Source organism: Oryzias latipes, chromosome 7 (assembly GCF_053564925.1).
Source record: "Oryzias latipes strain Hd-rR chromosome 7, Olatipes_Hd-rR_3.1".
Taxonomy (NCBI): Eukaryota; Metazoa; Chordata; class Actinopteri; order Beloniformes; family Adrianichthyidae; genus Oryzias; species Oryzias latipes.
Window position 1 is genome coordinate 3,427,457 of NC_136243.1, and position 22,063 is coordinate 3,449,519.

Sequence of the window (22,063 nt, forward strand, 5' to 3'; positions counted from 1 at the left end):
CCAGCACACATACAGCCCAAACAGCATGGAGGGTCACTTCAGCTTCCAGCCCTCTGACTCAATGTTTCACCCTAAGCTCCCCACTTCCCATGAGCCTTAGGGGCTGAAGGCGGGACTGACCCCCAGGTCGCTACAATACCATTAAACAAAATAATTGTATTAATTACTTTTATTAAATCTGACGCATTGACTCCATCACATATGACTATATATTTATTATATTTTATTGTCAATGTCCTCACGTCAACTGTAGAGTGCAGTTCCTCCTACTACATTTGAATCATCCAATCACGTTAGACGATGAGCTGGCATTAAAGAGCCGGAAGTGGACCGGAAGTTGTCACAACAGGCTAGCAGAGCAGCATTTACAAGCTTTTTTACGTCTCTTTGGGCAGGAAGGCATTTTTCTCTTGGTCTGTGTACTTGAGGTAAGTCTAGTCAGCCTTCTGATGGCAACCTTGTTCGGTAAAATGCGGAGTCATACCATTGTCGTCAGCGGCTAGCATGCTAGCAGCTGCCCGCCCGACTGCATTTCAAAACATCGCTTATGATTTGACAATAAAACGGCTTCTGCCGAGAGTGGACGGCGTCAGTGTCTTTTAAAAACAAGAAACATTCTAATCTCAAAGAAAGCCACGGTTTCCAATTTGGTTAAACGAAAAATAAAGGTCAGTTAACCAGTTTATGTACTAAAATATAGAAATCAAATTAAGTTAGACGCATTCCAGCAAATACACGGTCCCTAATCGTCTTGTGTTTAACGCGCATTTTTGCGGTGTAATAAAGAACAGCTAACAAGTTGGCTACCGCTACTTAATAAAATATTGTCTTCAGTCATTGGCCTCAGTCAGACTTTTAGGGGTTTGCAGAAACCATCTATTTTAATTTACAGCGAATGATGATCAAGATGAATCTTAACAGAGTAATCTAAGTCAGAGGACACAGCTGAGTGACGCCGGTTCAGATCGGCTGATTGCTGTCAGGCGCTGGTCTTAATCACGACTGATCGCTGCATCGTGACACAGCTGTCTGAAGCTGCCACGCCCCTCAGCACCAGAGCCCCCCAACTGGCTCCCCATCTCAGAAGAGTTTCCTCAAAAATACGCCGAGTTTCTGATCAGTCTCTGTCCAGCTGGACTCCTGTGAGGTTCTGTTGGTGTGGAACACTCCAGGAACTTTCTCCTCCCTGATGCTAACACACAGGCCGTGGAGCTGCCACAGGAAAGGAGTTTATTTTGACAGCCTGGTCAGGTCTGTGGTGAGGTCCAGTGTATTTTTGTTGTAGTTCAGGCTTTGGTCTCCACATCGACCACTGTATGCTGTTTATCTTGGTGAGTCGCTCCTCTGTCTCTCCTCCTATAGATCTGAGCTAAATGTTTCTGCTCATAGAGGAAACATCAGGATGAGCAGAAGGGAGTCAGGAGATAAGAGAAAACATAACTGCTCTGAGTCAATGGGACCTCTGAGTGGAGTTTAGACCATAGATATCAGCTCATCAAGACTAAAGTGTAGTTATGCTGAGATTAGAATGTAGAGCTGGAGATGCTGGAGGGCAAGTATGGATAACACCATAAAGCATATAGCTGTGAGCTTCTGGTGTGTGTAAAACAGATGACTAATCTGATGAAATCATCATCTGGAGGAAAGCTGATTGTGAAACATGGATTTCAGAATCAGGCTCAAATTGAACAGAAATGCTTCTTGTTTTCCGTTGTTTTAGTTTAGTTTAGTTTTAGTCTGGATGTGCATAGAAAGTCAAGATGCCTCCTGCTCTGAATGTGTGCTGTTGCTCTGTTGAGTATTCCGTTCTTGAACTTGTGTTTAACATGGACTCGATAAAGCACTCGCTCTCACTTGTCTTCTTCTCAGGAGTCAGGATGAGCCTCCAGTGGACAGCGGTGGCCACCTTCCTTTATGTGGAAGTCTTCCTCGTTCTTCTGCTCTGTATCCCCTTCATCTCCCCAAAGAGGTGAGTGCTCACCAGGACTGAACACCTCACCTGGACTTTATGATTTATTCCACGATCTTTATGATTTATGCCACGATCTTGTCTTCGGCTAATCCTTGTTCAGATATTTGTCACAATGAGCTCTGCTTAACATGGCCTGTGATGATTACCTCTTCAGATGAACAAATGGGTAAAACTACATTTAGGAGTTTTCTAAATGCAGTTTACCGGTAAGTCTTTCCAAATGCACTTTGTGTTACCCAAATGTAGAAAAACCTGTCCAAAGGCCCATGGCAGCGTTGGAGGCTGATCTAATCATAGAGTTCCTGTGTATGCATCTGAATGGGTGGATGTCATGATTCTTACGAACAACTTTTGAAGCTCCTTAGTTTTGAAATGATTCAGCAGAGCCAAGTCAGTCAAACCTTTTTTTTTACATCTCAACGACATCTGCAGACTGTCAGCAGCTGCAAACACAAAATTTCCTGCCTGGATTCTGCAGGCATGACCAGCTGATGTTTTCAGTCGTGGCAGACATCATAACGATAACCAAGCTCAGCATCAAAACAGAAACGTGACACAGAACCATGAAGGTGGCTGGAAAGTTCAGGCGGGTTGAGCTGCTTACTGGGTTTCTGTCCTCGCGTTTGTCTTTGAACCCATCCCCTGTGGACCTCTTCCCCTGCAGGCCACATTCTCTCTCTGTGGGGTTTCATTAAGCCGGAAGCTACAGACACACTGGGCTTCTGACGCGTGTTCAAGAACATGCTGTATGCATTTCGGTGTTCCCACTTGACAAGCAGGGAGGGGCTTCCTCCTCTTTTTCTGTTTTCTAGCGCATGTCCGCCACCGACATGAGGCTAGGTGCAAAATGTTGAAGCGGCGTGAATCTCGAGTTTGGGCATGAAATGGAAACGGTCTGGTTCCTTGCTAGTGTCCTTGCAATGGTGGATATGGATTCCCATCCTGTCAGGAGAGTGGCCCTGGTTTATGTTTATTTAAAAAAACCTAATGCAGGCTCGTCGTTGTGTCTGGGTTCACAACATAAACAAGTGAAGAATAACACAAATAAAACAATATTTAGAAAGAACTTTGTTTGTTTGTGCGCATCTAATGGGATTTCAACACAATCCTTTAAACGGCACCAACAGTTCAAAATGTTAAAGGCAAGAAGGCTCAACGCAACCAAAATGCATCAACCCTTCAGGAGCACAGTGATGCAGTGATGTACAACAAAGATGCAGACAAAAATCCAAATCTCAGTTTAATCCTGATATTCTCTGGATTGGGGAACATTCCAGCAGGAACGTGGTGGAGACTGTTTGCTGCTAAATCCATTTAGTGGCTGCTGGAATTCAGCTTACTGCTTCGTCATAATCGTTTCCTTCAAATGGCTTTTGAAATTCCATCATTTTCTATCCCACTTTGTGCTCTGCAGAGGTGGGAGGAGCCAGCACTTATGTCTGGGATATCGGCAAATGATACTTAGGTAGAAGGAACTTTTCTTAAATCTGGCATCATTAGAAATCAGATGTTCTGTGACAAAAATATCCAGCAGCTTTCTTTCATGATTGCAGCAGAACAGCACTGAGGGTGTGGACCCCCACTTAAGAAGGGATGGAAAAAGAGCTGCAACTCTGTTTGCCAGAGGCATGATGGGATTGTTCTAGAGTGATCATATGGCTCATTCCGTTCAGTGTGGAGGTTTAGTAACTCGATGAAAAATCATGGGAATCCTGATATTTAACAGTTTTAGCTCTGACTTCTTGAATGTATATTTAAACATGTTCTAATGCACATGTGTCAAACTCAAGGCCCGGGGGCCAAATGTGGCCCTCCATTTTAATTTATGTGGCCCGCAAGAGACATAAGAGTTTTTAATTTCTTAAAATAAAAATGTTCTTTAGTTTATTACATATTATGTATGTGTAGCTGTTGTAATTGTTCAATGTTTGCAGGTCTGTATGCAGAAAAATTGTTGTCATCAAACCATCAGTTGGATGCAAAGCTGTGTGCAGCCTTTTTTTAGTAAAATGTTACACTATAACACATGTTCTTTTTAGCTCAGTTTTCTCTTATTTTTTTTCATTCACTTGGACAGTTTGATCCTTCATTAATGGAGTTATGTGGGTTTTAATAAACGGACAAAATGTAAAAGCATTTTTGCTAAAGTAACAAGCAAACATATGTTTTCTATGCAACTGTATTTGTCACTTTAAAAAGTTATAATAAATAAATAATGAGTTGTTTAACATTAAGGAGTAGTTACATTTATTTTTCATTACATTTAGTTACAGGTATAAGTTATATCTGGCCGTTTGAGGACAGCCACTATGCTGATGTAGCCCTCAGTGAAAATGAGTTTGACCCCCTGATGGGCAGAGTCCCAGCTGGTTGGAACTGTCTGCACTGGTCCTCTCAGGCTTCTGTCTTCACTTCTGTTCTTTCCACTCTCACAGGTGGAGCAAGGTCTTCAAGTCTCGCATCCTTCAGACCATCGCTCTCTATGGAAACACCTGGTTCATGGTGGCCATCGCCATCCTCGTCTTCCTTCTCATCGGTATGAGACTGTGTGAAGACAAAGGAAACGTACAGCTGCTGATGGCTGCGTTATGTTGACCTCTGACCTTAAATACCTTGATCAGTCTAAGGAGGATTGAAAGCTGAGTCTGACAACAGATTTTTTGTTTTTGTTTCTCCGTGTGAGGTATTAACCTGTTTTTTTGACACCAATAAGTTTGTGCAAATACCTAAAAAAAGAAGATACTTTTAAATAAAGTGAGAAAAAAGTCATTGAAATCGTTAAATGGCGCTTCTACATAGATAAATGGCACAATTAAAGATTTTACTCTTTTTAAAAAGTATTTTAGAAAGACAATTTTGATCAGAAAATAATTATCCTTGTTTTATTTAACGTATTGTCCAAAACTATAACATACAGCAATGCTTTTGGAAAAAGAATAAATAAAGAGGATTTTCTATTATGACGGGCAGACGTGCTCCAGTATGCAGCGGTTGAAGCAAAGCCCTCCTGGCTCTGCCTGCAGGGTGGAGAACCCTTCAGCCATGAACCGCCGTGAAGGAATCCACAGCCTCCTTTCTCCAACAGATCTCTGTTTGCTCCTCTGTCCGTCTCTGATGTGGCAGCAACGTTCTGAGGAGCGTGGGGCACTTGTAGCTTTCTGCCCTCCAGGGGGCGCTGCACTTTGAATGAGGAAAGCTTTTTACCTTTCTTCAGTTTAAAAGAAAAGCTCAGAGCTGTGAGCACCGTAACCATCCAAACATTCTCCAGATTTCTATGAAAAAAATGCTGTGAATTTAAAACACAGAGACGTAGCTTAGACTGCATGGAAGAGTGGACGTGCAGTGAACAGTGATGGCTTTATCACCGTTGTTTGAAAAGGTAATTTAGCTTTATGCCATAATGGAGGTGAATACTAGATGCTGATTGGCTGCAGGATGTCCATTAAGTAAGGGCTAATGCCTGACCTAAAGAGTCTGTTATCATAAATTTACGATAACGGACACTTTAGGTCAGGCAGTTTTCCTTACTTAACTCTCCCCTCTTTGTTTACTGGCAGCTGCAGTGTGGTGATGCTGCTCTATCCGAACACAAACGCACAACTACAACAGCTGAGCGCTCGCTGTGATTCAACAGTGACGTCCTACACGCTCAATGCCTGAGACCTGGTAGAAGCAGTTTCCAGTTTGCCAAACACATTTTTGCCATCCAGTTTCATTGAAACAAGTCAGAATCGATTAGTTTCTTCATGTTTCTCATCTTCTGTAGAAGAAGTTAAAGGGAACTGTCATTGATGCTGCGTTCACCGGGCTCTGCGATGCTCGTTCAAGCGACCACTTCCAATGAAAAGTCTACGTAACATATATGCACGTTTCAGGCTTCTGTGCTTAAAACGCTTGTGTTCAGGCGTAGCTAAGCAATTTTGTTTGTCCGCTTTCGAGCTCTACATACAAAACCTGCTGCCATTGAACATGTGTTGAAAGTTAAACCAGTTGAACTTTGACTAATCGGGGATTCTGATTTGACGGTGACGTGCGGGTAGCGTCCTTTCTAATCTCAGGGTGCCGACCGTTTGAAAATTGGTCATAAAGGAGGAATTAATGATTGCTGTTTGTACCCGGCCAGAATTCTGACACCAAGTCTCTCTAATATCAGAAAAATGTAGCAAGATGCACGTGATTTGCACTCCTTTGACATTTCGCACAAAACCTCCTCCTCCACATGAGCTAGTCGAATAGCGACAGCCTAGTGAGCACGTGCTAAAAGTGTACTCAAGAACCCGTGTTCAGCACGTTCTTGTTATGCGGGTCACATGTCCAATGTGTACTTACCTTGAGAGGTCTGTGTCGTTTCAAGCAGGCCATGTGGCCATCCTGTTTCCCAGCTTTCCCTAACTTACTGTGAACATTTCAAAAATACACGTTCACTGCAGCATCACGCCCTACTGAAACGATGAGGAGGAAAGAGCTTCTGTTCTTGTCAAGGATGAGTTTTTGACCCAAACTTTGAACAGCTGACCTTCAGGTTGTGCGTCAGCAGTGTGTGCGAGCGGTCACTGCATTGAAGGTGTGTTTGTGTGCAGATGCGTTCCGAGAGGTGAGGAAGTACAGTGTGTCGGACAAAGTGGACGTTACCAACAACCCAACCGCCATTGAGCACATTCACATGAAGCTTTTCCGAGCCCAGAGGAACGAGTACATCGCCGGCTTCGCCCTGCTGCTCTGCCTGTGAGTCTCCACACACTCCCACTCACCCATGGCACACTGATGGTATAGATCAGTTAATGTGTCTGCATTTCATTCAGATGACAGACGCGTTAATTTAAATTAATAAACACTTTCCTACTGTGGGGCAGCAGCAGCACAGAGTTCCCTAGCTGAACTCAATCTTTTCTGCTTCTCATCTTTGTTTTTTGATTATTATTGTTTTTGCAACAATGGAAAAAAACTCAAAAAGTTACAAAAGGCTTTCATTTCAATTGTTGTCACTCTAAATTAACCAACCTGTTCCTAAGTTTGGGTTTAGACCATAAGCCAGTGGGACAATCCTTCTGTTTCACTGCCTATTTTTTAACTTGTCCTGTCTCAACAGCTGAGTAGCTCTTGTGTGGATGTATCTTACTGTTACAACAGGGGATTGTGGATCTTCTGACACACCAGGTGTATATTTGTATAAACCCCTTTTTGTATTTTAGGCTAAACTTTATATTGATTACATTTGTGTCCTTAAAATGATGTTGAAGTCGTATGAAGGGCACAGAAGAGAGGGGTAAAAGGGGAGTTAAGGAAATCTGGAGGATGACTACAGAAGTGGTGGGGGGGTTGCAATCATTAAGCGGGGGCGGGGCCTGTCCACACACATACTCAAGTGTTACAAACATACCTGTTGGCTCCAAAAGTCTTCCCATACAATCGTGTCAACACGTACACAACACAAGTGCAGTTCACACACACACACACACACACGTCACTTTCATCCTTCAAATGGAGCAGTACGATGCCATCGTCAGGGCTGCTGCTGCGGGACGCTCTGACTGGACCAGAATAGATGTCCAACAGTCGGCAGCAGTTCTTAACTCAGAGGAATTTAATGACTGTGTGGAAAGAATGAGCAGCTGGTCGTCTGTGCATTTCAACTGTACAGCATCGATCCTCCTGATAGGACTGATGGCTCCCAGGTATAAATCTGTGCTGGCCTCTGATTGGATCATCCAGGATTTAGTCAACATGTAGGTCCATCCTGTTACATCTGATTGGCTTGACGGCTTGGGGAGTGGTGCAGTTGGAGCTTGTAGTTGGGCTGGAGATGCATCCAGCTTTTGACCATTAATTCTGCAGAAACTGGATCATTCTGCAGTTTCTCCAACAACAAGCTCCATAGGTTCAGTTCTGGCTTAAAGTTCAGATATTACATTCTGTAAACGTGGGGGTGTGACAACAATCAGCATTTGGTCTGTCGTCTGCAAAAAAATCTGGTTTGAGTGATCTGTTCTGACGATGAGCTCTCCCCCCCCCCCCCCCCCCCCCCCATGGGGTCATAAGGGAAGGGTCCATTCACACAGCGCTGTTACTGTGACCCCGCCCACCTCTGGAAATACCGCCACATACTGCATCAGCCTTCATGGACGGCCGATGAATTAATTAATTAGATAATAATGAGCACCATAGAATAAACAACTGTTTCACAAAGGTGAAAAGAAAACACTGTAATAATGACCCTGTGATCTAAACCGGGGACGGAGGCAGCCAGTTTCAATGTTAAGTCGATGGTACAGACGCCATCTGAGCCTGTACACGCTGGACGGGGCAGTTCAGGGAGCTTGCACAACGCCCGTTCACTTCTGGGCTGTTGTGATGTCACAACAGCCCGTTAATTCGAGCGTCTTTGGACAGTTTGACAGCGATTTTAAAGGAGAAATACTCAGACATGCAGAAATGATTTATTACATTAGTTCTTTCCTAAGAAAAATACCACAAGTACATGTCAAAAACATGATTTTCATCAGAAGGTGACATTTATGATTTTTGTTCTGATGTATCCAATTGTATCTGTAGTTATGACAAACCACAAATGCTGTACCTTTGGTTTCAAACTAGGGCTGCACGATATGAGGAAAACTTGCGATATGCGATATTGGTGATCAATATTGCGATAACGATAAATTTTCGGAAAATAAACAAAAATATCATTCCCATTTCATTGCAACAGTTTAAAAATTATACAGTGATCCCTCGCTATAACGCGGTTTACTTTTCACGGTTTCGCTACTTCTCGGATTTGCATCGTGCATTGTGTTCTGCATTCTGATTGGCTAAAAAAGTCACTCCGCTTCTTCTCTACCTGTGCGTCAATAATGTTGCAGTTTAATATGTACACGTACGTAAATCAGCTTTCCAAATTACGTATATGCAAATCATCTCGCAATTTCAAGTTTCTCTAAAACCCATAGAAAAAGAGCAACACCAACTGTCAATCACTATGTTCTTCTCCCGATCAAACAAACACAGCTGCACCGCGGGCTTGAGAAGGAGAAAACACTGCAGCTTCTCAGACTGAAGAGCATTGAAATACACCTGAGCCACTATTTGTCCGTTTGTACTTTGTATTTTTTTCATGATCATCTAAATTTTCTCCCATTTAATTTAATTACTCTCGGGTCGCGGTGGGCGGGGCTTATCTCCGCGATTTGAAGCCTTCTGTTTACAGCGATGTTTCAAATTATTATTTGACAGTACAGTACAGAAGTTATTTGTTGAAAAAAAAAAACGTTTCTAAAGTACTTTGATTTGTGAAACAATTGCTTGAGCCTGTAAAATGGTTTGTTTTTTCTTTTCAATGTATAATAGAGTATTTAATTGTATAATAACTGTTAAAAAAAATAGAGGTTTCTACTTCACGGATTTTGCCTATCACAGGTTCTTTCTGGAACGTAACCCCCGCGAAAAACAAGGGTTTACTGTACTCCAAATGACCCTCATCGACATGGGGGACAAACATCTAACATAATAGGCCTCCATCTGATTGGTCAACAATGGGAAGGCGTCCATCTGATTGGTCAAAGCATAAAGGGATTTATTTGATTCGTTAAATGCTTCAAGCTGCTAGAAGATTGTTTAACACATTTTGGATTTGCGATTTATTGCGATATTCGCCGTCTTTTGCGATATGCATATTGCAGAGCTGGATATTGCGATAACGATAAATTTGCGGTATATTGTGCAGGCTTATTTCAAACAAACATAGTTACAAACATATTTTAACTTTGACCTGTTTTCCATGTGCAAGATTGTTATGAAAGCACTTTTGGGAGTTGATGCCAAAATATGTTTTAAGCAATTGAAACTGCTGTTTGTGAGTTAAATACAATTTCAGATCTATTGAAAATGTTTTTGTATTTCTTTGTATTAGAGTTCGCATTGCACAGTTGTTACGGAGAACATTTTGAATTGGGACCTCTTGTCATAAATGACGCTGCTGTAAACTGATTTATGCAGAAGTCCAAAACCCTTAAAGAATATTCATGTCGTCAAGGACAAAACCAAACAAATATTCATCTGTGTCCATCAATGGACTAAAAGAGGAGTTTATGCCTTTATTGAATTGAATGAGCAGCACTGACCATGACAGCAAACCCTCACTGCTCACTGAAATCACAGAGGAAGACTCTGAAAATCAGTTCCAGCCTCTCTCCAGGTGCAGAAGAGGGCTTAGATGGATGCAGGTGATTCAAAGACACAGCTGATGGGAAAAACAAGTTATGCCCTTACAGAAAACCTGTAACCTTTAGACAAAAGCGCTGTGGAGCCTTTCTGCCTCTGTCAGCAGGTATGCTGGGGAACAAACGTTTCCAACTGTCTCAGAGGGCTTTCTCCAGATGGAAAGTTTCAGCTCCTGATGTTCAACAGCATTCAGATCAGAAGTCATGGAAGGCCGCTTTAGAACAGTTGAAATGTTATCGGAATCATCCTTGATGTTTTTAGCGGTTTGAGTTTTGGCTTGTGGTTCTGTTGAAAGAAATGAAGACTGAGATGAAGCTTTCTGACATGAGAACATGTGGTAGCCTTCAAGTTATCCTGTTTCTTTGTCAGGTACAGTAAATACAGAGAGGTTGGTGAAAGCCCCACTGTCATTTGCATCCTAATGTTTGCAGTTGTTTTCACTCCGCTGAGGAGGACTCTGCTGCCTCGGCTTCAGCCGTGAGCTCCTGTGGAAGTCTGGTCTGTGAGCCGAGTGGCTCTGCTGCTCCAACCACTCCACCAAACACTGGGTGGTGCAGTTCTCCTGTCATTTGTGTTTGTTCCTCCTCAGCGCTGTATTCAAACGGCTGCCCCGCATGGTGACGGCTGGTCTCATCTGCTGTGACGCATGTGCCCGTCAGGCTGTGGACCTCAACTGCATTCATTGTTCTACATTCCTAATAAAAACCTTCATGGCTTTTTTAATATTAAATAGATTGCATCCTGTTCAAGTGTAACTATTTATCTTTAAAACCTTTAATCATCTTATTTATTTTATCAAATGAATAATAATGCTCCATTTTGATCTTTCTAAAACCTATAAAGAATGTCACGTCAAAGCTCTACCTTTCCTGGGAAAATGCGTTATTTCCATAATGGAACTGTCTGAAACTGCAGAGCGAGCTTCTTAAGAAAAATAATTTTAAAATCAAGTTTATTGTCTGTAGGACGAAGAAAAAACAAAGGGATGCTTTTTAACAATTCAAGTCTTTTTTTAGAGAGAATTATCTGAAAAGGAAGATTTCAACACATTTGGCTGTAAGTACAGTGCATGTGTTGGTCACCTTTCGGCACATCCCGTCAGGGTCGCCACAGCGAATCAGCTCTCACCGATTCACACAGCTGGTCTGGCAGAGAATTTGTATACCGGATGCCCTTCCTGACACACCACTGTTTATTTTGTTGTTTTATTTTGGGGGGGCTGCATAGTTGGGTAATGGCGTGAAGGGTCTTGCCCTGGGACCCACACTGGATGAAGCTCATTGTTTCCTATTGGAATAGATTTCCATGTGCCAGTCCTGCGCTTAACCCACTGGGAAATGCGGGACATGGACCTATTTAAATGAAATTGAACCAATGGGAACTTGTTTTTTCCAGTCCTGACCGCTGATAGAAATGTTTCTGTGACATGAGAGCTTCCCAATGGTTCTGGCTCAGACCGGAGGTTCGTACACTCGCATCTCAATTAAGTTATCCTACTGAGATGTTTGAATTGGTGTGAAGAGGGCTATGGCTTCATGTGCACAAGCTTTTATCTGCTCCTGGTCAGCAGGGGGCGCTCAGCTGCAGCTGTGACTCTCCGCCTCATGTGATGCAGCAGGTGCGGTAACCGTAGTCGTGCAGGAAGGGCTCCAGTGTTTCCCCCTAGCCCTTTAGTCTGGCTCACTGTGATTTGCAACTGGAGAATTTCCAGCCTCAGCCAAAAAGAAGAAGCTAGATGTTGGATGCCAGCAGCTGTTCTGGGTATTTCAGGCCTGTTGAGTAACCAGAGATCATATTTGGAACTAAGATGGGAAGAGGCTTCAGTTGTCCAAAGGAGTCAGTGGAGCCAGGAATAGTTTAGTTTGCCAAAACAAGATTCTAGCAAAGAAACTGGTTACTCTGACTAGTCTATGCTCTAAGTTCTGAAGAAATCCTTGTCTTGGATCAGCTCTTCATGTGGGAGTGCTTTACAACACTCCGTACACATGTAGTGTGGGAGAGTGCACAGCGGTACCCCTCTTTGTCTGACTGGGGTGACGTTCAGAGCTGTGTGGAGAAACCATGCAAGCACATGGAGGGAAAGTCTTCAGGCAGCTCGACAAACCTCCAGCCAACCTGCCCAACGGGTTAACCGTTTGGGCGGGGTCACATCTTAACACCTGTTAAGCACCAGAGCCTGCAGAGAACGTTTAATATTGATGTTCTTCTGAATTCTAGCTGTCAGCAGGAAGTGCAGAACAATTTCAGATGCTCATCTGGGAGCCCCGCTCTCGTTCAGAACAACACTGGAGGTCAGGAATATGCAGACACGTTGGGTCACTCGGCTTTAGTGCAGTCTAGAAGTGGAGCGGTCCTGACATGTGGCTGCAAAAGCAGGCTGAAGGTGAGGTCGCCTGCTGCCAGCTCCTGGCATGTGGCAGAAAGTCCCTGAGCGCCGCAGCGGCAGATATTTACAAACTGCACATGTTCATGGCGTCAGCAGCACATGACGCTGAACCACATGGGACTCCACTGCTGCTGAATGGACCTGCTCTTTACTAACCACTCTTATCTGTTCTGTGGTTGAGTGCACTTTGCAACTTGACGCTAAAAAGCTGATCCCTGTGCTTAGAGATGTAGAAAGAATGTTGTTTTTCCTGCAAAACCAAGGACAGTAGAATGTAAGTCTGTTAATGTAAGGGGAAGGACATCTGCTGTGTCTATCTGACAGAACAGGAAAGGGAAACGGGTTACTACTGGTGTTTGAAAAGAAAGAAGCAGGTTATGCAGTGCAACAATGAGATGACAGGAAAGGTGAATGAATAGAAAACCATAGGGCATCTAAAGAAGGACAAAAGAATCCAGAGAACACGTAACCATAGTATTTCTCTTAGTTTGAAAAGGTCGGGTAGAGGAATTGGTGATGGGATACGTGTCAATCTTTAACCACAGCCTTTGCTAAAATAGCCATGGCCTTTCTCTGCACCCCCTCCCTCTATCCCTAAATATAAAGGTTGGTGGGAGGGGCTTAAAGTCTGTCATATGGATCCTAAAATGAGCCCCAGTAGGCCTGCACGATATTAGAAAAATCTGCGATATGCGATATCAGTGTTTGAAACTGCGATGACGGTATGACTTGCGATAAATGGAAAAATAGAAAAGCAAAAATACCAATACATTTTGGTTTCAGTGTGAGTTTTATTCAAATAATTCAACACAACTTAAATTAACGTGCAAGTTTTATTCAAAAAGAAGAAAATATATTTACCATAGAACTTGCCAAAACTAAGATGAATGATTACAAAAATATATATATAGATGCCCAGGAATAAAATAGGTTTGTGTCTCCTACATTTCCATTTTACTGCAAGTGTTATTAAATAAGTCAACATAACTTAAAATCCAAGTCTTTTTCAAAAAGGAGAAAAGGTTAAGACCTATAGCTGTGGCCAAAACATAAATGAACAATGAAGAAAAAAGATAGAGGCCCACAACTTAAACGTGACCTAGGGCTGCACGATATGACGAAAACTTGCGATATGAGATATTAGCGATCAATATTGCGATAACCATATAATTTGCAGTAAATAAACAAATAGAAAAATAAACAAAAACATCATTCCCATTTCATTGCAACAGTTTAAAAATTATACTCCAAATGACCCTCGTCGACATGGGGGACAAACATCTAACATAATAGGCCTCCATCTGATTGGTCAAAGCATAAAGGGATTTATTTGATTCGTTAAATGCTTCAAGCTGCTAGAAGATTGTTTTAAACATTTTGGGTTTGCGATTTATTGCGATATTCGCCGTCTTTTGCGATATGCATATTGCAGAGGTGGATATTGCGATAACGATAAATTTGCGGTATATTGTGCAGGCCTAAGCCCCAGCATTCGGAACCTTTAGCAGTAACACTGAAGCTGTGGCTCAACCCCCCCCACCCCACCCCCCACCCCCACTCCCATGCCATCCTTACCTATAGAGCTTTAAAAAAGTTTAATTTCTACGGACTAAACATCAAGAAGATGTCTGACTCCAGAACTGAAGCCAACAGTCGAGTCCATAAAAGCTCAGAAGGCTCTGCCTCCCCCTTCTAGTTTAAGAATTTCTACAAAAATGTTATTCTGCAGACTGGGAGCAATGGTTCAGTCTAGAACACATGGAACTATAAGCTCTTTGAAACGGAGATGGAGCTTCTCTGGTTCTCTGGTCTATTTTGCAGACTCAACTATGATGTTTTCTACATGAATTGGTTGGGGATTTTTTTGTTGGGGTTTAGCAATTCATTTGAACAATGATTCCATTCATTTCATAATTTTTGTTCATAGTTGATATTGGTTCATTCTGATCGATCTGATTGGATCCAATCCACAACCTGAATTGGATCCAAACTTCCAGCAGTGAGACTCAGAAATTCTTGCTACTGAACAGTGAAGTTTTCCAGATTCTTGGATTTCTTCCAAATCATCAAGTGGAAATGAAATCTGTGTCCAAACAAACAAGTAAACTAGAATGAATGTCAAATCCATTCACATGTTAGTTTCCTAAAGTTCACCACTGTTGTTTTTCCACATCCAAAGAATCCAAAGGGAACATTCTTAGAACATTCTAGACACTGGATGGTCACGTGACTTTATTCAAAGTCTGTCCACACATTGGACTGGAATGATGGACTGATCTAAATGGATGTAATCAATTTATTTCATTTTGAAAAATCTTGTAACCCTTGTGCTATCCTAGGCACTTTAACATTGGGAGTTGGGTCATCTAGACCCACTAGACAGTGCTCTGAACCTTTTTTCTTCAATGATTTGTGATCTTCACTGGTGTCCATGGATTACATGAAATCTTTCCACCTTTGTCATGGTAGGGAGAACACTTCAATGTAAGGGTGGGGTCATCTGGACCCCATAGGATAGCACAAGGGTCAATGGTACTTGGCATAGGAATAGAAATTAATTTATCGATTGTTACACCCCTTGTTTTTTTTATACTGGTAAGATGAGGTTTTACATTTTTGTGTTTTGGCACCGACACCAACATGAAGCTAAATCAGGAGAGTTTGCTAAAACTTCAGAGAACCTGAGCATCCTAAGCTCTGCTCCTGCACACAGAGCTAAATGTATGTAATGCCTAAGAATGAAGGAAGGTTTTCTTCTCTGTAAGAACATCATCTGTTCTGAATTGTAGTGTGAATTCAGAAATGCTCAGGAAACATCTGTTTTTAGCAGCACTGATGTTTGAAGTGGACATTTTAGGTTTTGCCATGTTTGACTGTATGTGAGATGAAACTCCTTCTGAGAACTAACCTCTAATCATCAGAGCTGAAAACAATACTATTCTTCAGCCTTTTATAGTAAAAATATCCAAGTACATAACACATTTATTATTAAATGGGTTATTTTCCTGATCTCTTTTCCAAACTGGAAGTAATACGACTCAATCTCTGAGGCTCCGCCTTTTTCTCCTTTGGGTGCCGCCCATTTCATGACATCATCCTAGAGCTGGCCTCACCAGCGTCTGTGTTTCTCCACAAAAACAAACGACATCCAAACTATTGCAAAGATGGATGCGAGGTCTTTTAGGACAACACAAGGGAATGCATTCAAAAATAAAGATGCTCAAGGTGAATCAGGCCAATCAGAGAGCAGGATAGACCGTGGTGGTGCCTTACAAAAGGTGCTGACAGGCTTAAAAAAAATCTTTAATTCAACTTCAAATGATCTTAGAAAATCCTTCTTTATTTGAGCAGTGATGTGTTCTTGTTGGACCATATCTCTCACCCGTTAATGTTCTCTTTGTCTTGGTTTGTTCTGTTCAGACACTGACGTTGTTGTGTTCTGATGCGTGTTCGTGTTGCAGACTGCTGCGTCGTCTGGCGACTCTGCTCTCCCAGCAGGCCTCGCTCATGGCGTCCAACGAGGCCTTTAAGAAGCAGGCGGAGGGTGCCAGCGCCGCGGCCAAGAAGTACATGGACGACAACGAGCTGCTTCAGGAGGTGAGGCTTCATCTTCCCACCTTCCAAGAGGCAGAGAACGCTGCTCTCTCACCCAGAGACTTCTTTCCTCTGAGAAGCTTGACCAAATGAAGTCAGTTTATGGCTATAATGCCTTCCCCTCCCTCCCTCGCCTCATGCTTCATGTTAGTGCAGCGGCACACGGGTCACCCTGCAGCTGGGGGGACTCTGCTTTCCTCCGGGGGCTGCTTGGCCGCTGATCTTCTCAATGAGATGTGTTCCTGTTGGACTCAAACAGTGATGGACGTCCATCAACCTTCTCATCTTTCTGTTGACCCATGAAGCAGCTGCAGGTGACACTGTAATCCCTCAATCCAGTTGTTCCTGAACTCTGGTGGCATTCTGACCTTCACGGCGTCAGTAGAGGGGGGCTGGCATTGCCTGCAGCCACAGCTCACCTCCCTCACATGCTCTGAGGTAATGCGACCCGTGATCTGCTGCTAAAGACAGCCACCTTCATGCACAGGAAGCGGCGGGTTCAGAAACGCTGGGCAGCAGTTCCGCTGGAAAAATGCGTTCCTTCATACAGAGTGAGTTTCCCAAAAATGGTGATGATTCAGTGTCCAGGCTCCAGCGGGACTCAGGGGAAAATCCCGCTCAGACTTTGACCATCGCTGCCAAGTTTAAACCAAATCCTTTATTGACAACACTTGGAAAAATGTGTGACTGCCTTTGTCATGGAGCCAAGTCAGTCTCTGTTCCACGGTTTCACAGCCAAATATGATGACTTTATGAGCATTCCTGAAAAAGGTTGAATAAGAGTCAGCATTTGGAGATTGGAGATGCCATTGATCCCATCTGTCTCCTGAAAAGTTTGATCGACATCATCAGCAAACCTGCTTTCACTGGAAGATGGTCCTTCCGTGTTCTTCCCTCCTGTAGCATTTCCTCCACTGTCATCTTTTCACATTTATTCATTTACAAATCGCTGACCTTGTTGATCAAAGAGCAGCAAAGGGTTCATTCAGGTTGATTTCATGTTTGGTCACAGCAGCAGTTGTATCTCTCTGACACATGTTCAGACGCACACGCTCACAGGCGTGCACGTTAGAGGCAGCAGGTGTGCCTGCAGATCAGATGACCTGCTTCACTGTAACGCCTCACTGTATTTATACCCACAGGGGGCAGTTATGTCACCTTGAGTTAAGGTCTGCAGTGAAATCGGGGGTCCCTTCACGTGCGTGCGCGCGTGCGCGGTGACATGACCTCTGAATGGGTTCCTGTGACACTCTGCTCCTGTAAGAAGACCTCCTCAGGAACCTGACGACCTCATGTAGAGATATGTGGCAGAACATCTTCACGTTGGTTTCTGGACCTTCAGTCTTATCAGGAGCAGAATGTTTGTTGTTGTGCAGGTGACCGGAGGAGAATCTGGAGAGAACTTTCAGAAGGAATTGAATCATAAATCTGGAACAGAAAACTCTAGAAGATATGGGTCTTTTTATGAGCAGAAACTAAGTTCTTCCAGGCTCATTCACTGTTTGATTACTTTGGTTTCAACCAGCAGCCAGAATCATTTTCCAAACGGACTAAACAGACTTGTCCAGAATTGATGTAGACAGTGTCTACTTTTTTTCTGTTCACATTTTAGGCCTCTGCTCTGATCCCCGAACCGTTTCCCTCCATCACCCTGAGACGCCTGATAGGACCTGCAGCTGATCATAAACTTAAGCCTAACACTTGACTAAACACGCGTTAAATGCTCAGGAGTTATGTTTATGATGTGTTGGAGCTGGAACCAAACTGGATATGCAGAGTAAATTCAGCAGATGGAGGGTCTGGGGCTGCTGTGGAGTCACTTCTGATCTGCTCAGATTTTTTTTATCTTCTGTGATCATAGAGACTAATGGGAGAAATTGAGACAAAACTTCAAACAGCTGACACCTTCCTCTTTCGGTCCTTCCTCATTGCTTTCCTGTGAACCGTTTAGATGTTTGATTACATATCCAGCAGGTTCATCTGTTCAGAACTTCTTTTACTGTTTAACTTCCTCCTCTTTGACACGTTCACCATCAACTGCGTCTCCCTGAAGACGGCAGGGAGGCGCTCACTCACCAAACGCATGAGTCGGTCTGACCGGCTCACCTGCAGAGCAACAGCAGGCCACAGAGGTCACCTGCGTACCTGAAGCAGTCCCTGTCAAAGCTTCTTCTGCGTGTTTCCAACCAAGGTTCTGTGGTCACACAAACCGAGGTTCTCCTGCAGCTTCTTCCTGGCTCCTGTGGAGTCTACCAGGTTGTGCTGTGAGATCATGTTCTGTTCTGGACCACTTACGTGCACTTTTCTGCAGAAACTGCAGGCGGCTGGTATTGAGGTCCCAGAGGGCGGGAAGAAGGGAGCAGGTCCACAGGAGGAGAACAAAGTGCTGAAGGGGGAGCTGAAGACGCTGACAGAGGAGCTGGAAACCACCAAGAAAGGTGAGGACAACCAAAGAACGGAGGGCTGGGAGGGTCTGGGTTTGAAGCCTTGCAGAGACAGAATCTGCTCTTTTCAAAGTTACATTACATTGATGTGTTCTCCCTACTAAAGGTGGATAAAGGTGGAAAGATTTCATGTAATCCATGGACACCAGTGAAGATCAAAAATCAATGAAGAAAAAAGGTTCAGAGCACTGTCTAGTGGGTCTAGATGACCCCACTCCCAATGTTAAAGTGCCTAGAATAGCACAACAGTTAAGCAGAACAAAGCAGCATGAAGACATCGCTCATGTTTCAGTTTTGTTATGCTGGCAGCTCCAGCATTTAAATCCATTAGAAGACTCTTTAATTTGCTTTTAAATCTTAACACGGTTTCTTCCCGAGTGTCTGTCTGAGCTGAAGTGTTTGTGTCCTGCAGCTCTGCACAAGTCTGACAGTGACGTTCAAGCCATGAAGAAGCAGGCGGAGAACCTGACGGTGGAGTATGACAGACTGCTGGAGGAGCACAGCAAACTGCTGGTAACACACACAAACACAGACAAAACACAACTCTGGACACGCAACAAACACTCCTTTGACCTGCAGCACCTTACAAGCATCACTTAGGGGTCATTTGGAAACCCCACAGCTGTTCAGAGAGCGGCTGAGCCAACAGAAAGCAACGTTCATGTAGTGTCTGCTCTGCTGAGAAGGAAGGAGTTTCTCAGTCCAGTTTGTGTAACTACATCATGCGTTTTAGTTCAGGGCAAACGGTCTGCTGCTGCTGCTGAGCTGCAGTAATGTGGTGTTTCTGAGGACAGTAAAGCTGCTTCCATCCATCACTAAAGCATTCACTTTCTATCCACAAACTCCCTTAGAACCAGTGGAATGAGAAAGCGTTGACCTCACATTGAATGTACGTGTTCATCTCTAATCTAGGATGCTACATGAAGACATTTTTAGCAGTTACAGTTTTTTCTGCCCAGTGTTGCTGTGCAGGTTAGCAGTCATCAGAAACTAGCCAAAGCCAGTCAAAGCCCCGTTAGCTGTCACGCCCCCAGGTGTGTGACACTTGTTCTCCACATCTGCCCCCTCCCCCGGGCGAGCGGCGGGCTGCAGAAACAGAATCATTTGGTGGCTCCTGTTTACTTGCAGCAGAACCCCACAGACTGCATGTGGGTGTGTCCTCATATAGGTTATGCCATCGGTTCTCTGGTTCTGGTCCAAACTGAGCTGACTGTTCAGGTCCAAGCATTTAACCCAGGAACATCCAAACGGCATGGGAGACTTTTACCCGACTTATAATTGCCACAGAAACATGGGCCCCCTCTGAAAAAAGATCTGTGTGCTGTACCCGATCCCACCTTAGAAACTATAAACTTGGTCTGGTTGTTTGAAATCCATCTGCATTCACACTGAAGTGAACCGCACCAGAGTTCAGCTGCAAGTAAACAGTAACCCTCTTTCTTAAAGTCCAACTCCCATCATCCTTTGATCTATTGTCACGTTTTCATTGTTATTATGCCTTTTTCAGCCAAAACACAAAACCCTTGTGTTGTTTTTTAGGACATAGTTTCTGCAGAGCACCTGTAGTTCATTAGAAATTCACCTGAATTGTGGGCGGGACTGTTGGCAGGCAGTAAGTCTGCCTCCTCTTCCCCGTTGCTGAGGGCTCTCTAGCTTACAGCCCCTCACATCCCAAACTGACATTAGCGGTGCAACAAAAATAGCAACAACATCGGATCCCTGTGTTTTGTCTGCAGGCATCCTGTTCTTATCCCTGTGTTCTGTCTGCAGGCGAGCAGTGACAAGAAGTCGGACTGAATGGAATGAAGGTTGCTGCCGTCAGTGTTTCCAGCCAGCCTGGCTTGTTCGTCATGTCCCGGTGATGGTGTCAGCTGACTCTGCTCAGCTGTGATTGGATGATGAGACTGTCAGCCTTTTCTGTTTCCGTTTCTGCTGCTGCATTCGTTTTTCTGTTTTTGATATGATCGGGTTTGAGTTTCATCTGCATCAACCGTGTTTCTGCAGCATTCTCCTCGTCTGCTGGACTTTGTTCTCTGAAGGCCGCGTTCAGTTCATTCTGGGTTAAACTCAGACGGTTTCCTGAATGAGGAGCCGTCGTCCTGCAGTGAAGTCTTGGTCTTTACTGTCGACCCCATTCCTCTTCATCACAGACTGTAACAGGGAGGAGTTTCTCTGGTGCGGCGTGGACTTCTGTTATCCAAGTACAGACGGATGGCACGTGTCGACTCGCTGTTCTGAAGGTTTTTGTGAAACTGAATAAAAATATTTCTAAGGATCAACCTGTTTCTGCTGGTTTGCTTTTTTACCCCTCAGTAGTTGTGAAGAAGCTCCACCTGGAGCCTCTGCCTTCACAGATTTAACTTGACTCACCGGTCCTGATCTCACAGCTCACCTGAAGGGACGGTTGGCTTTTTTCATCTCTGCAGCATCACACAGCATCCTAGTCAAAAGCTGCTGTTGGGATCTGATGAAGGTACTGACCCGCATTTAACCAAGCAGGACGCAGAACGTGAACATCAGTCAGAACCTGAAACTCCTCTTGTCCCGTTGTTCTTACTGATGTCTCATTGATTATTGGCTGCAACCCTTTAAGTTCAACTTGGTCAGAAATGTTTCCCTGACGTCTCTGCGTTCCTTGAATTCAGGATCCTAAAGTCCCGCTCCAGTTTTACAGTGACGACAGATGCACAAAGATTCCTGCTGAGCGTGGTGGTTCCCCATCCTGTAGCATCGCCGTGGAAACGCTGATCAGCTGCTCGCCTGAGGAAAGTTTGTCTCAGACTGTTGAGACTCCAGGAGTCTTGCGTCAGCACGGAGTTGGTTTAGACCAGGGGTCTCAAACTCCCGGCCTCGAGGCCTGACATTCAGCTGGTTTTCCAAAACTCCTCCCCTATCTGCTGCTGATTACCTGGATCAGGTGTGTTTTGCCAATAAGGAGCTTCAACGGCAGGTTGATTGGAAAACATGTTGGCCCTCCAGGCCTGGATTCTGACAATCCCGTTTAGATGAAAGGAATCAAAGCAGGTGAACGTCTGCAGATCCGTACGAGCCGCTCTGTGGAGAACATTTAACTTCAGATGCAGTCTGCAATGGGAAAGTTGGATTTCATTCAAACTGTTGAAGCTGGACGTTCACACGAGTGTTTCCACTCATTGGACTGGAAATGGATCATGAACTGATCCATTTCTGTCATGTGTGTTGTCCGCTGATGCACTTGGTCATGTTTACCTTATAGTAAAATTAAACCTATGTCTCAATCCAAATGGTATTTTCTGATATTGATATGATCAGTCTATTTAATTTTTACATCATGTTATAATGGTTTAGGTCAATTTGATGAACAACATACCTCAGACTGATCAATCTGATTGGATCATAGGAATAGAAATGGATTCATCAATGAATCTAAAGCCTGTCACTGTCTGGTGATGATGGTAAACCATGAATGAG

At 43.8% G+C, this 22,063-nt stretch overlaps 1 protein-coding gene across 4 annotated transcripts; it reads left to right on the forward strand.

Annotated features, from left to right (window-relative positions):
• The first annotated feature begins 291 nt into the window (after positions 1-291).
• Positions 292-20,892, forward strand: bcap31 (B cell receptor associated protein 31). Of its 4 annotated transcripts, none has more exons than XM_004086333.5 (8): positions 292-428; positions 1,870-1,969; positions 4,408-4,508; positions 6,553-6,697; positions 16,037-16,172; positions 18,481-18,607; positions 19,026-19,126; positions 20,384-20,892. In XM_004086333.5, exons 2-8 carry the CDS (start codon positions 1,878-1,880, stop codon positions 20,408-20,410), a joined length of 729 nt encoding a protein of 242 aa, XP_004086381.1. In that variant the 5' UTR covers positions 292-428; positions 1,870-1,877; the 3' UTR covers positions 20,411-20,892. The 4 variants fall into 4 exon arrangements, with proteins under 4 accessions (XP_004086381.1, XP_078806173.1, XP_078806172.1 ...); XM_078950047.1 differs by lacking the exon at positions 292-428 and adding an exon at positions 579-668; XM_078950046.1 differs by lacking the exon at positions 292-428 and adding an exon at positions 1,022-1,331.
• The last annotated feature ends 1,171 nt before the right edge of the window (positions 20,893-22,063 follow it).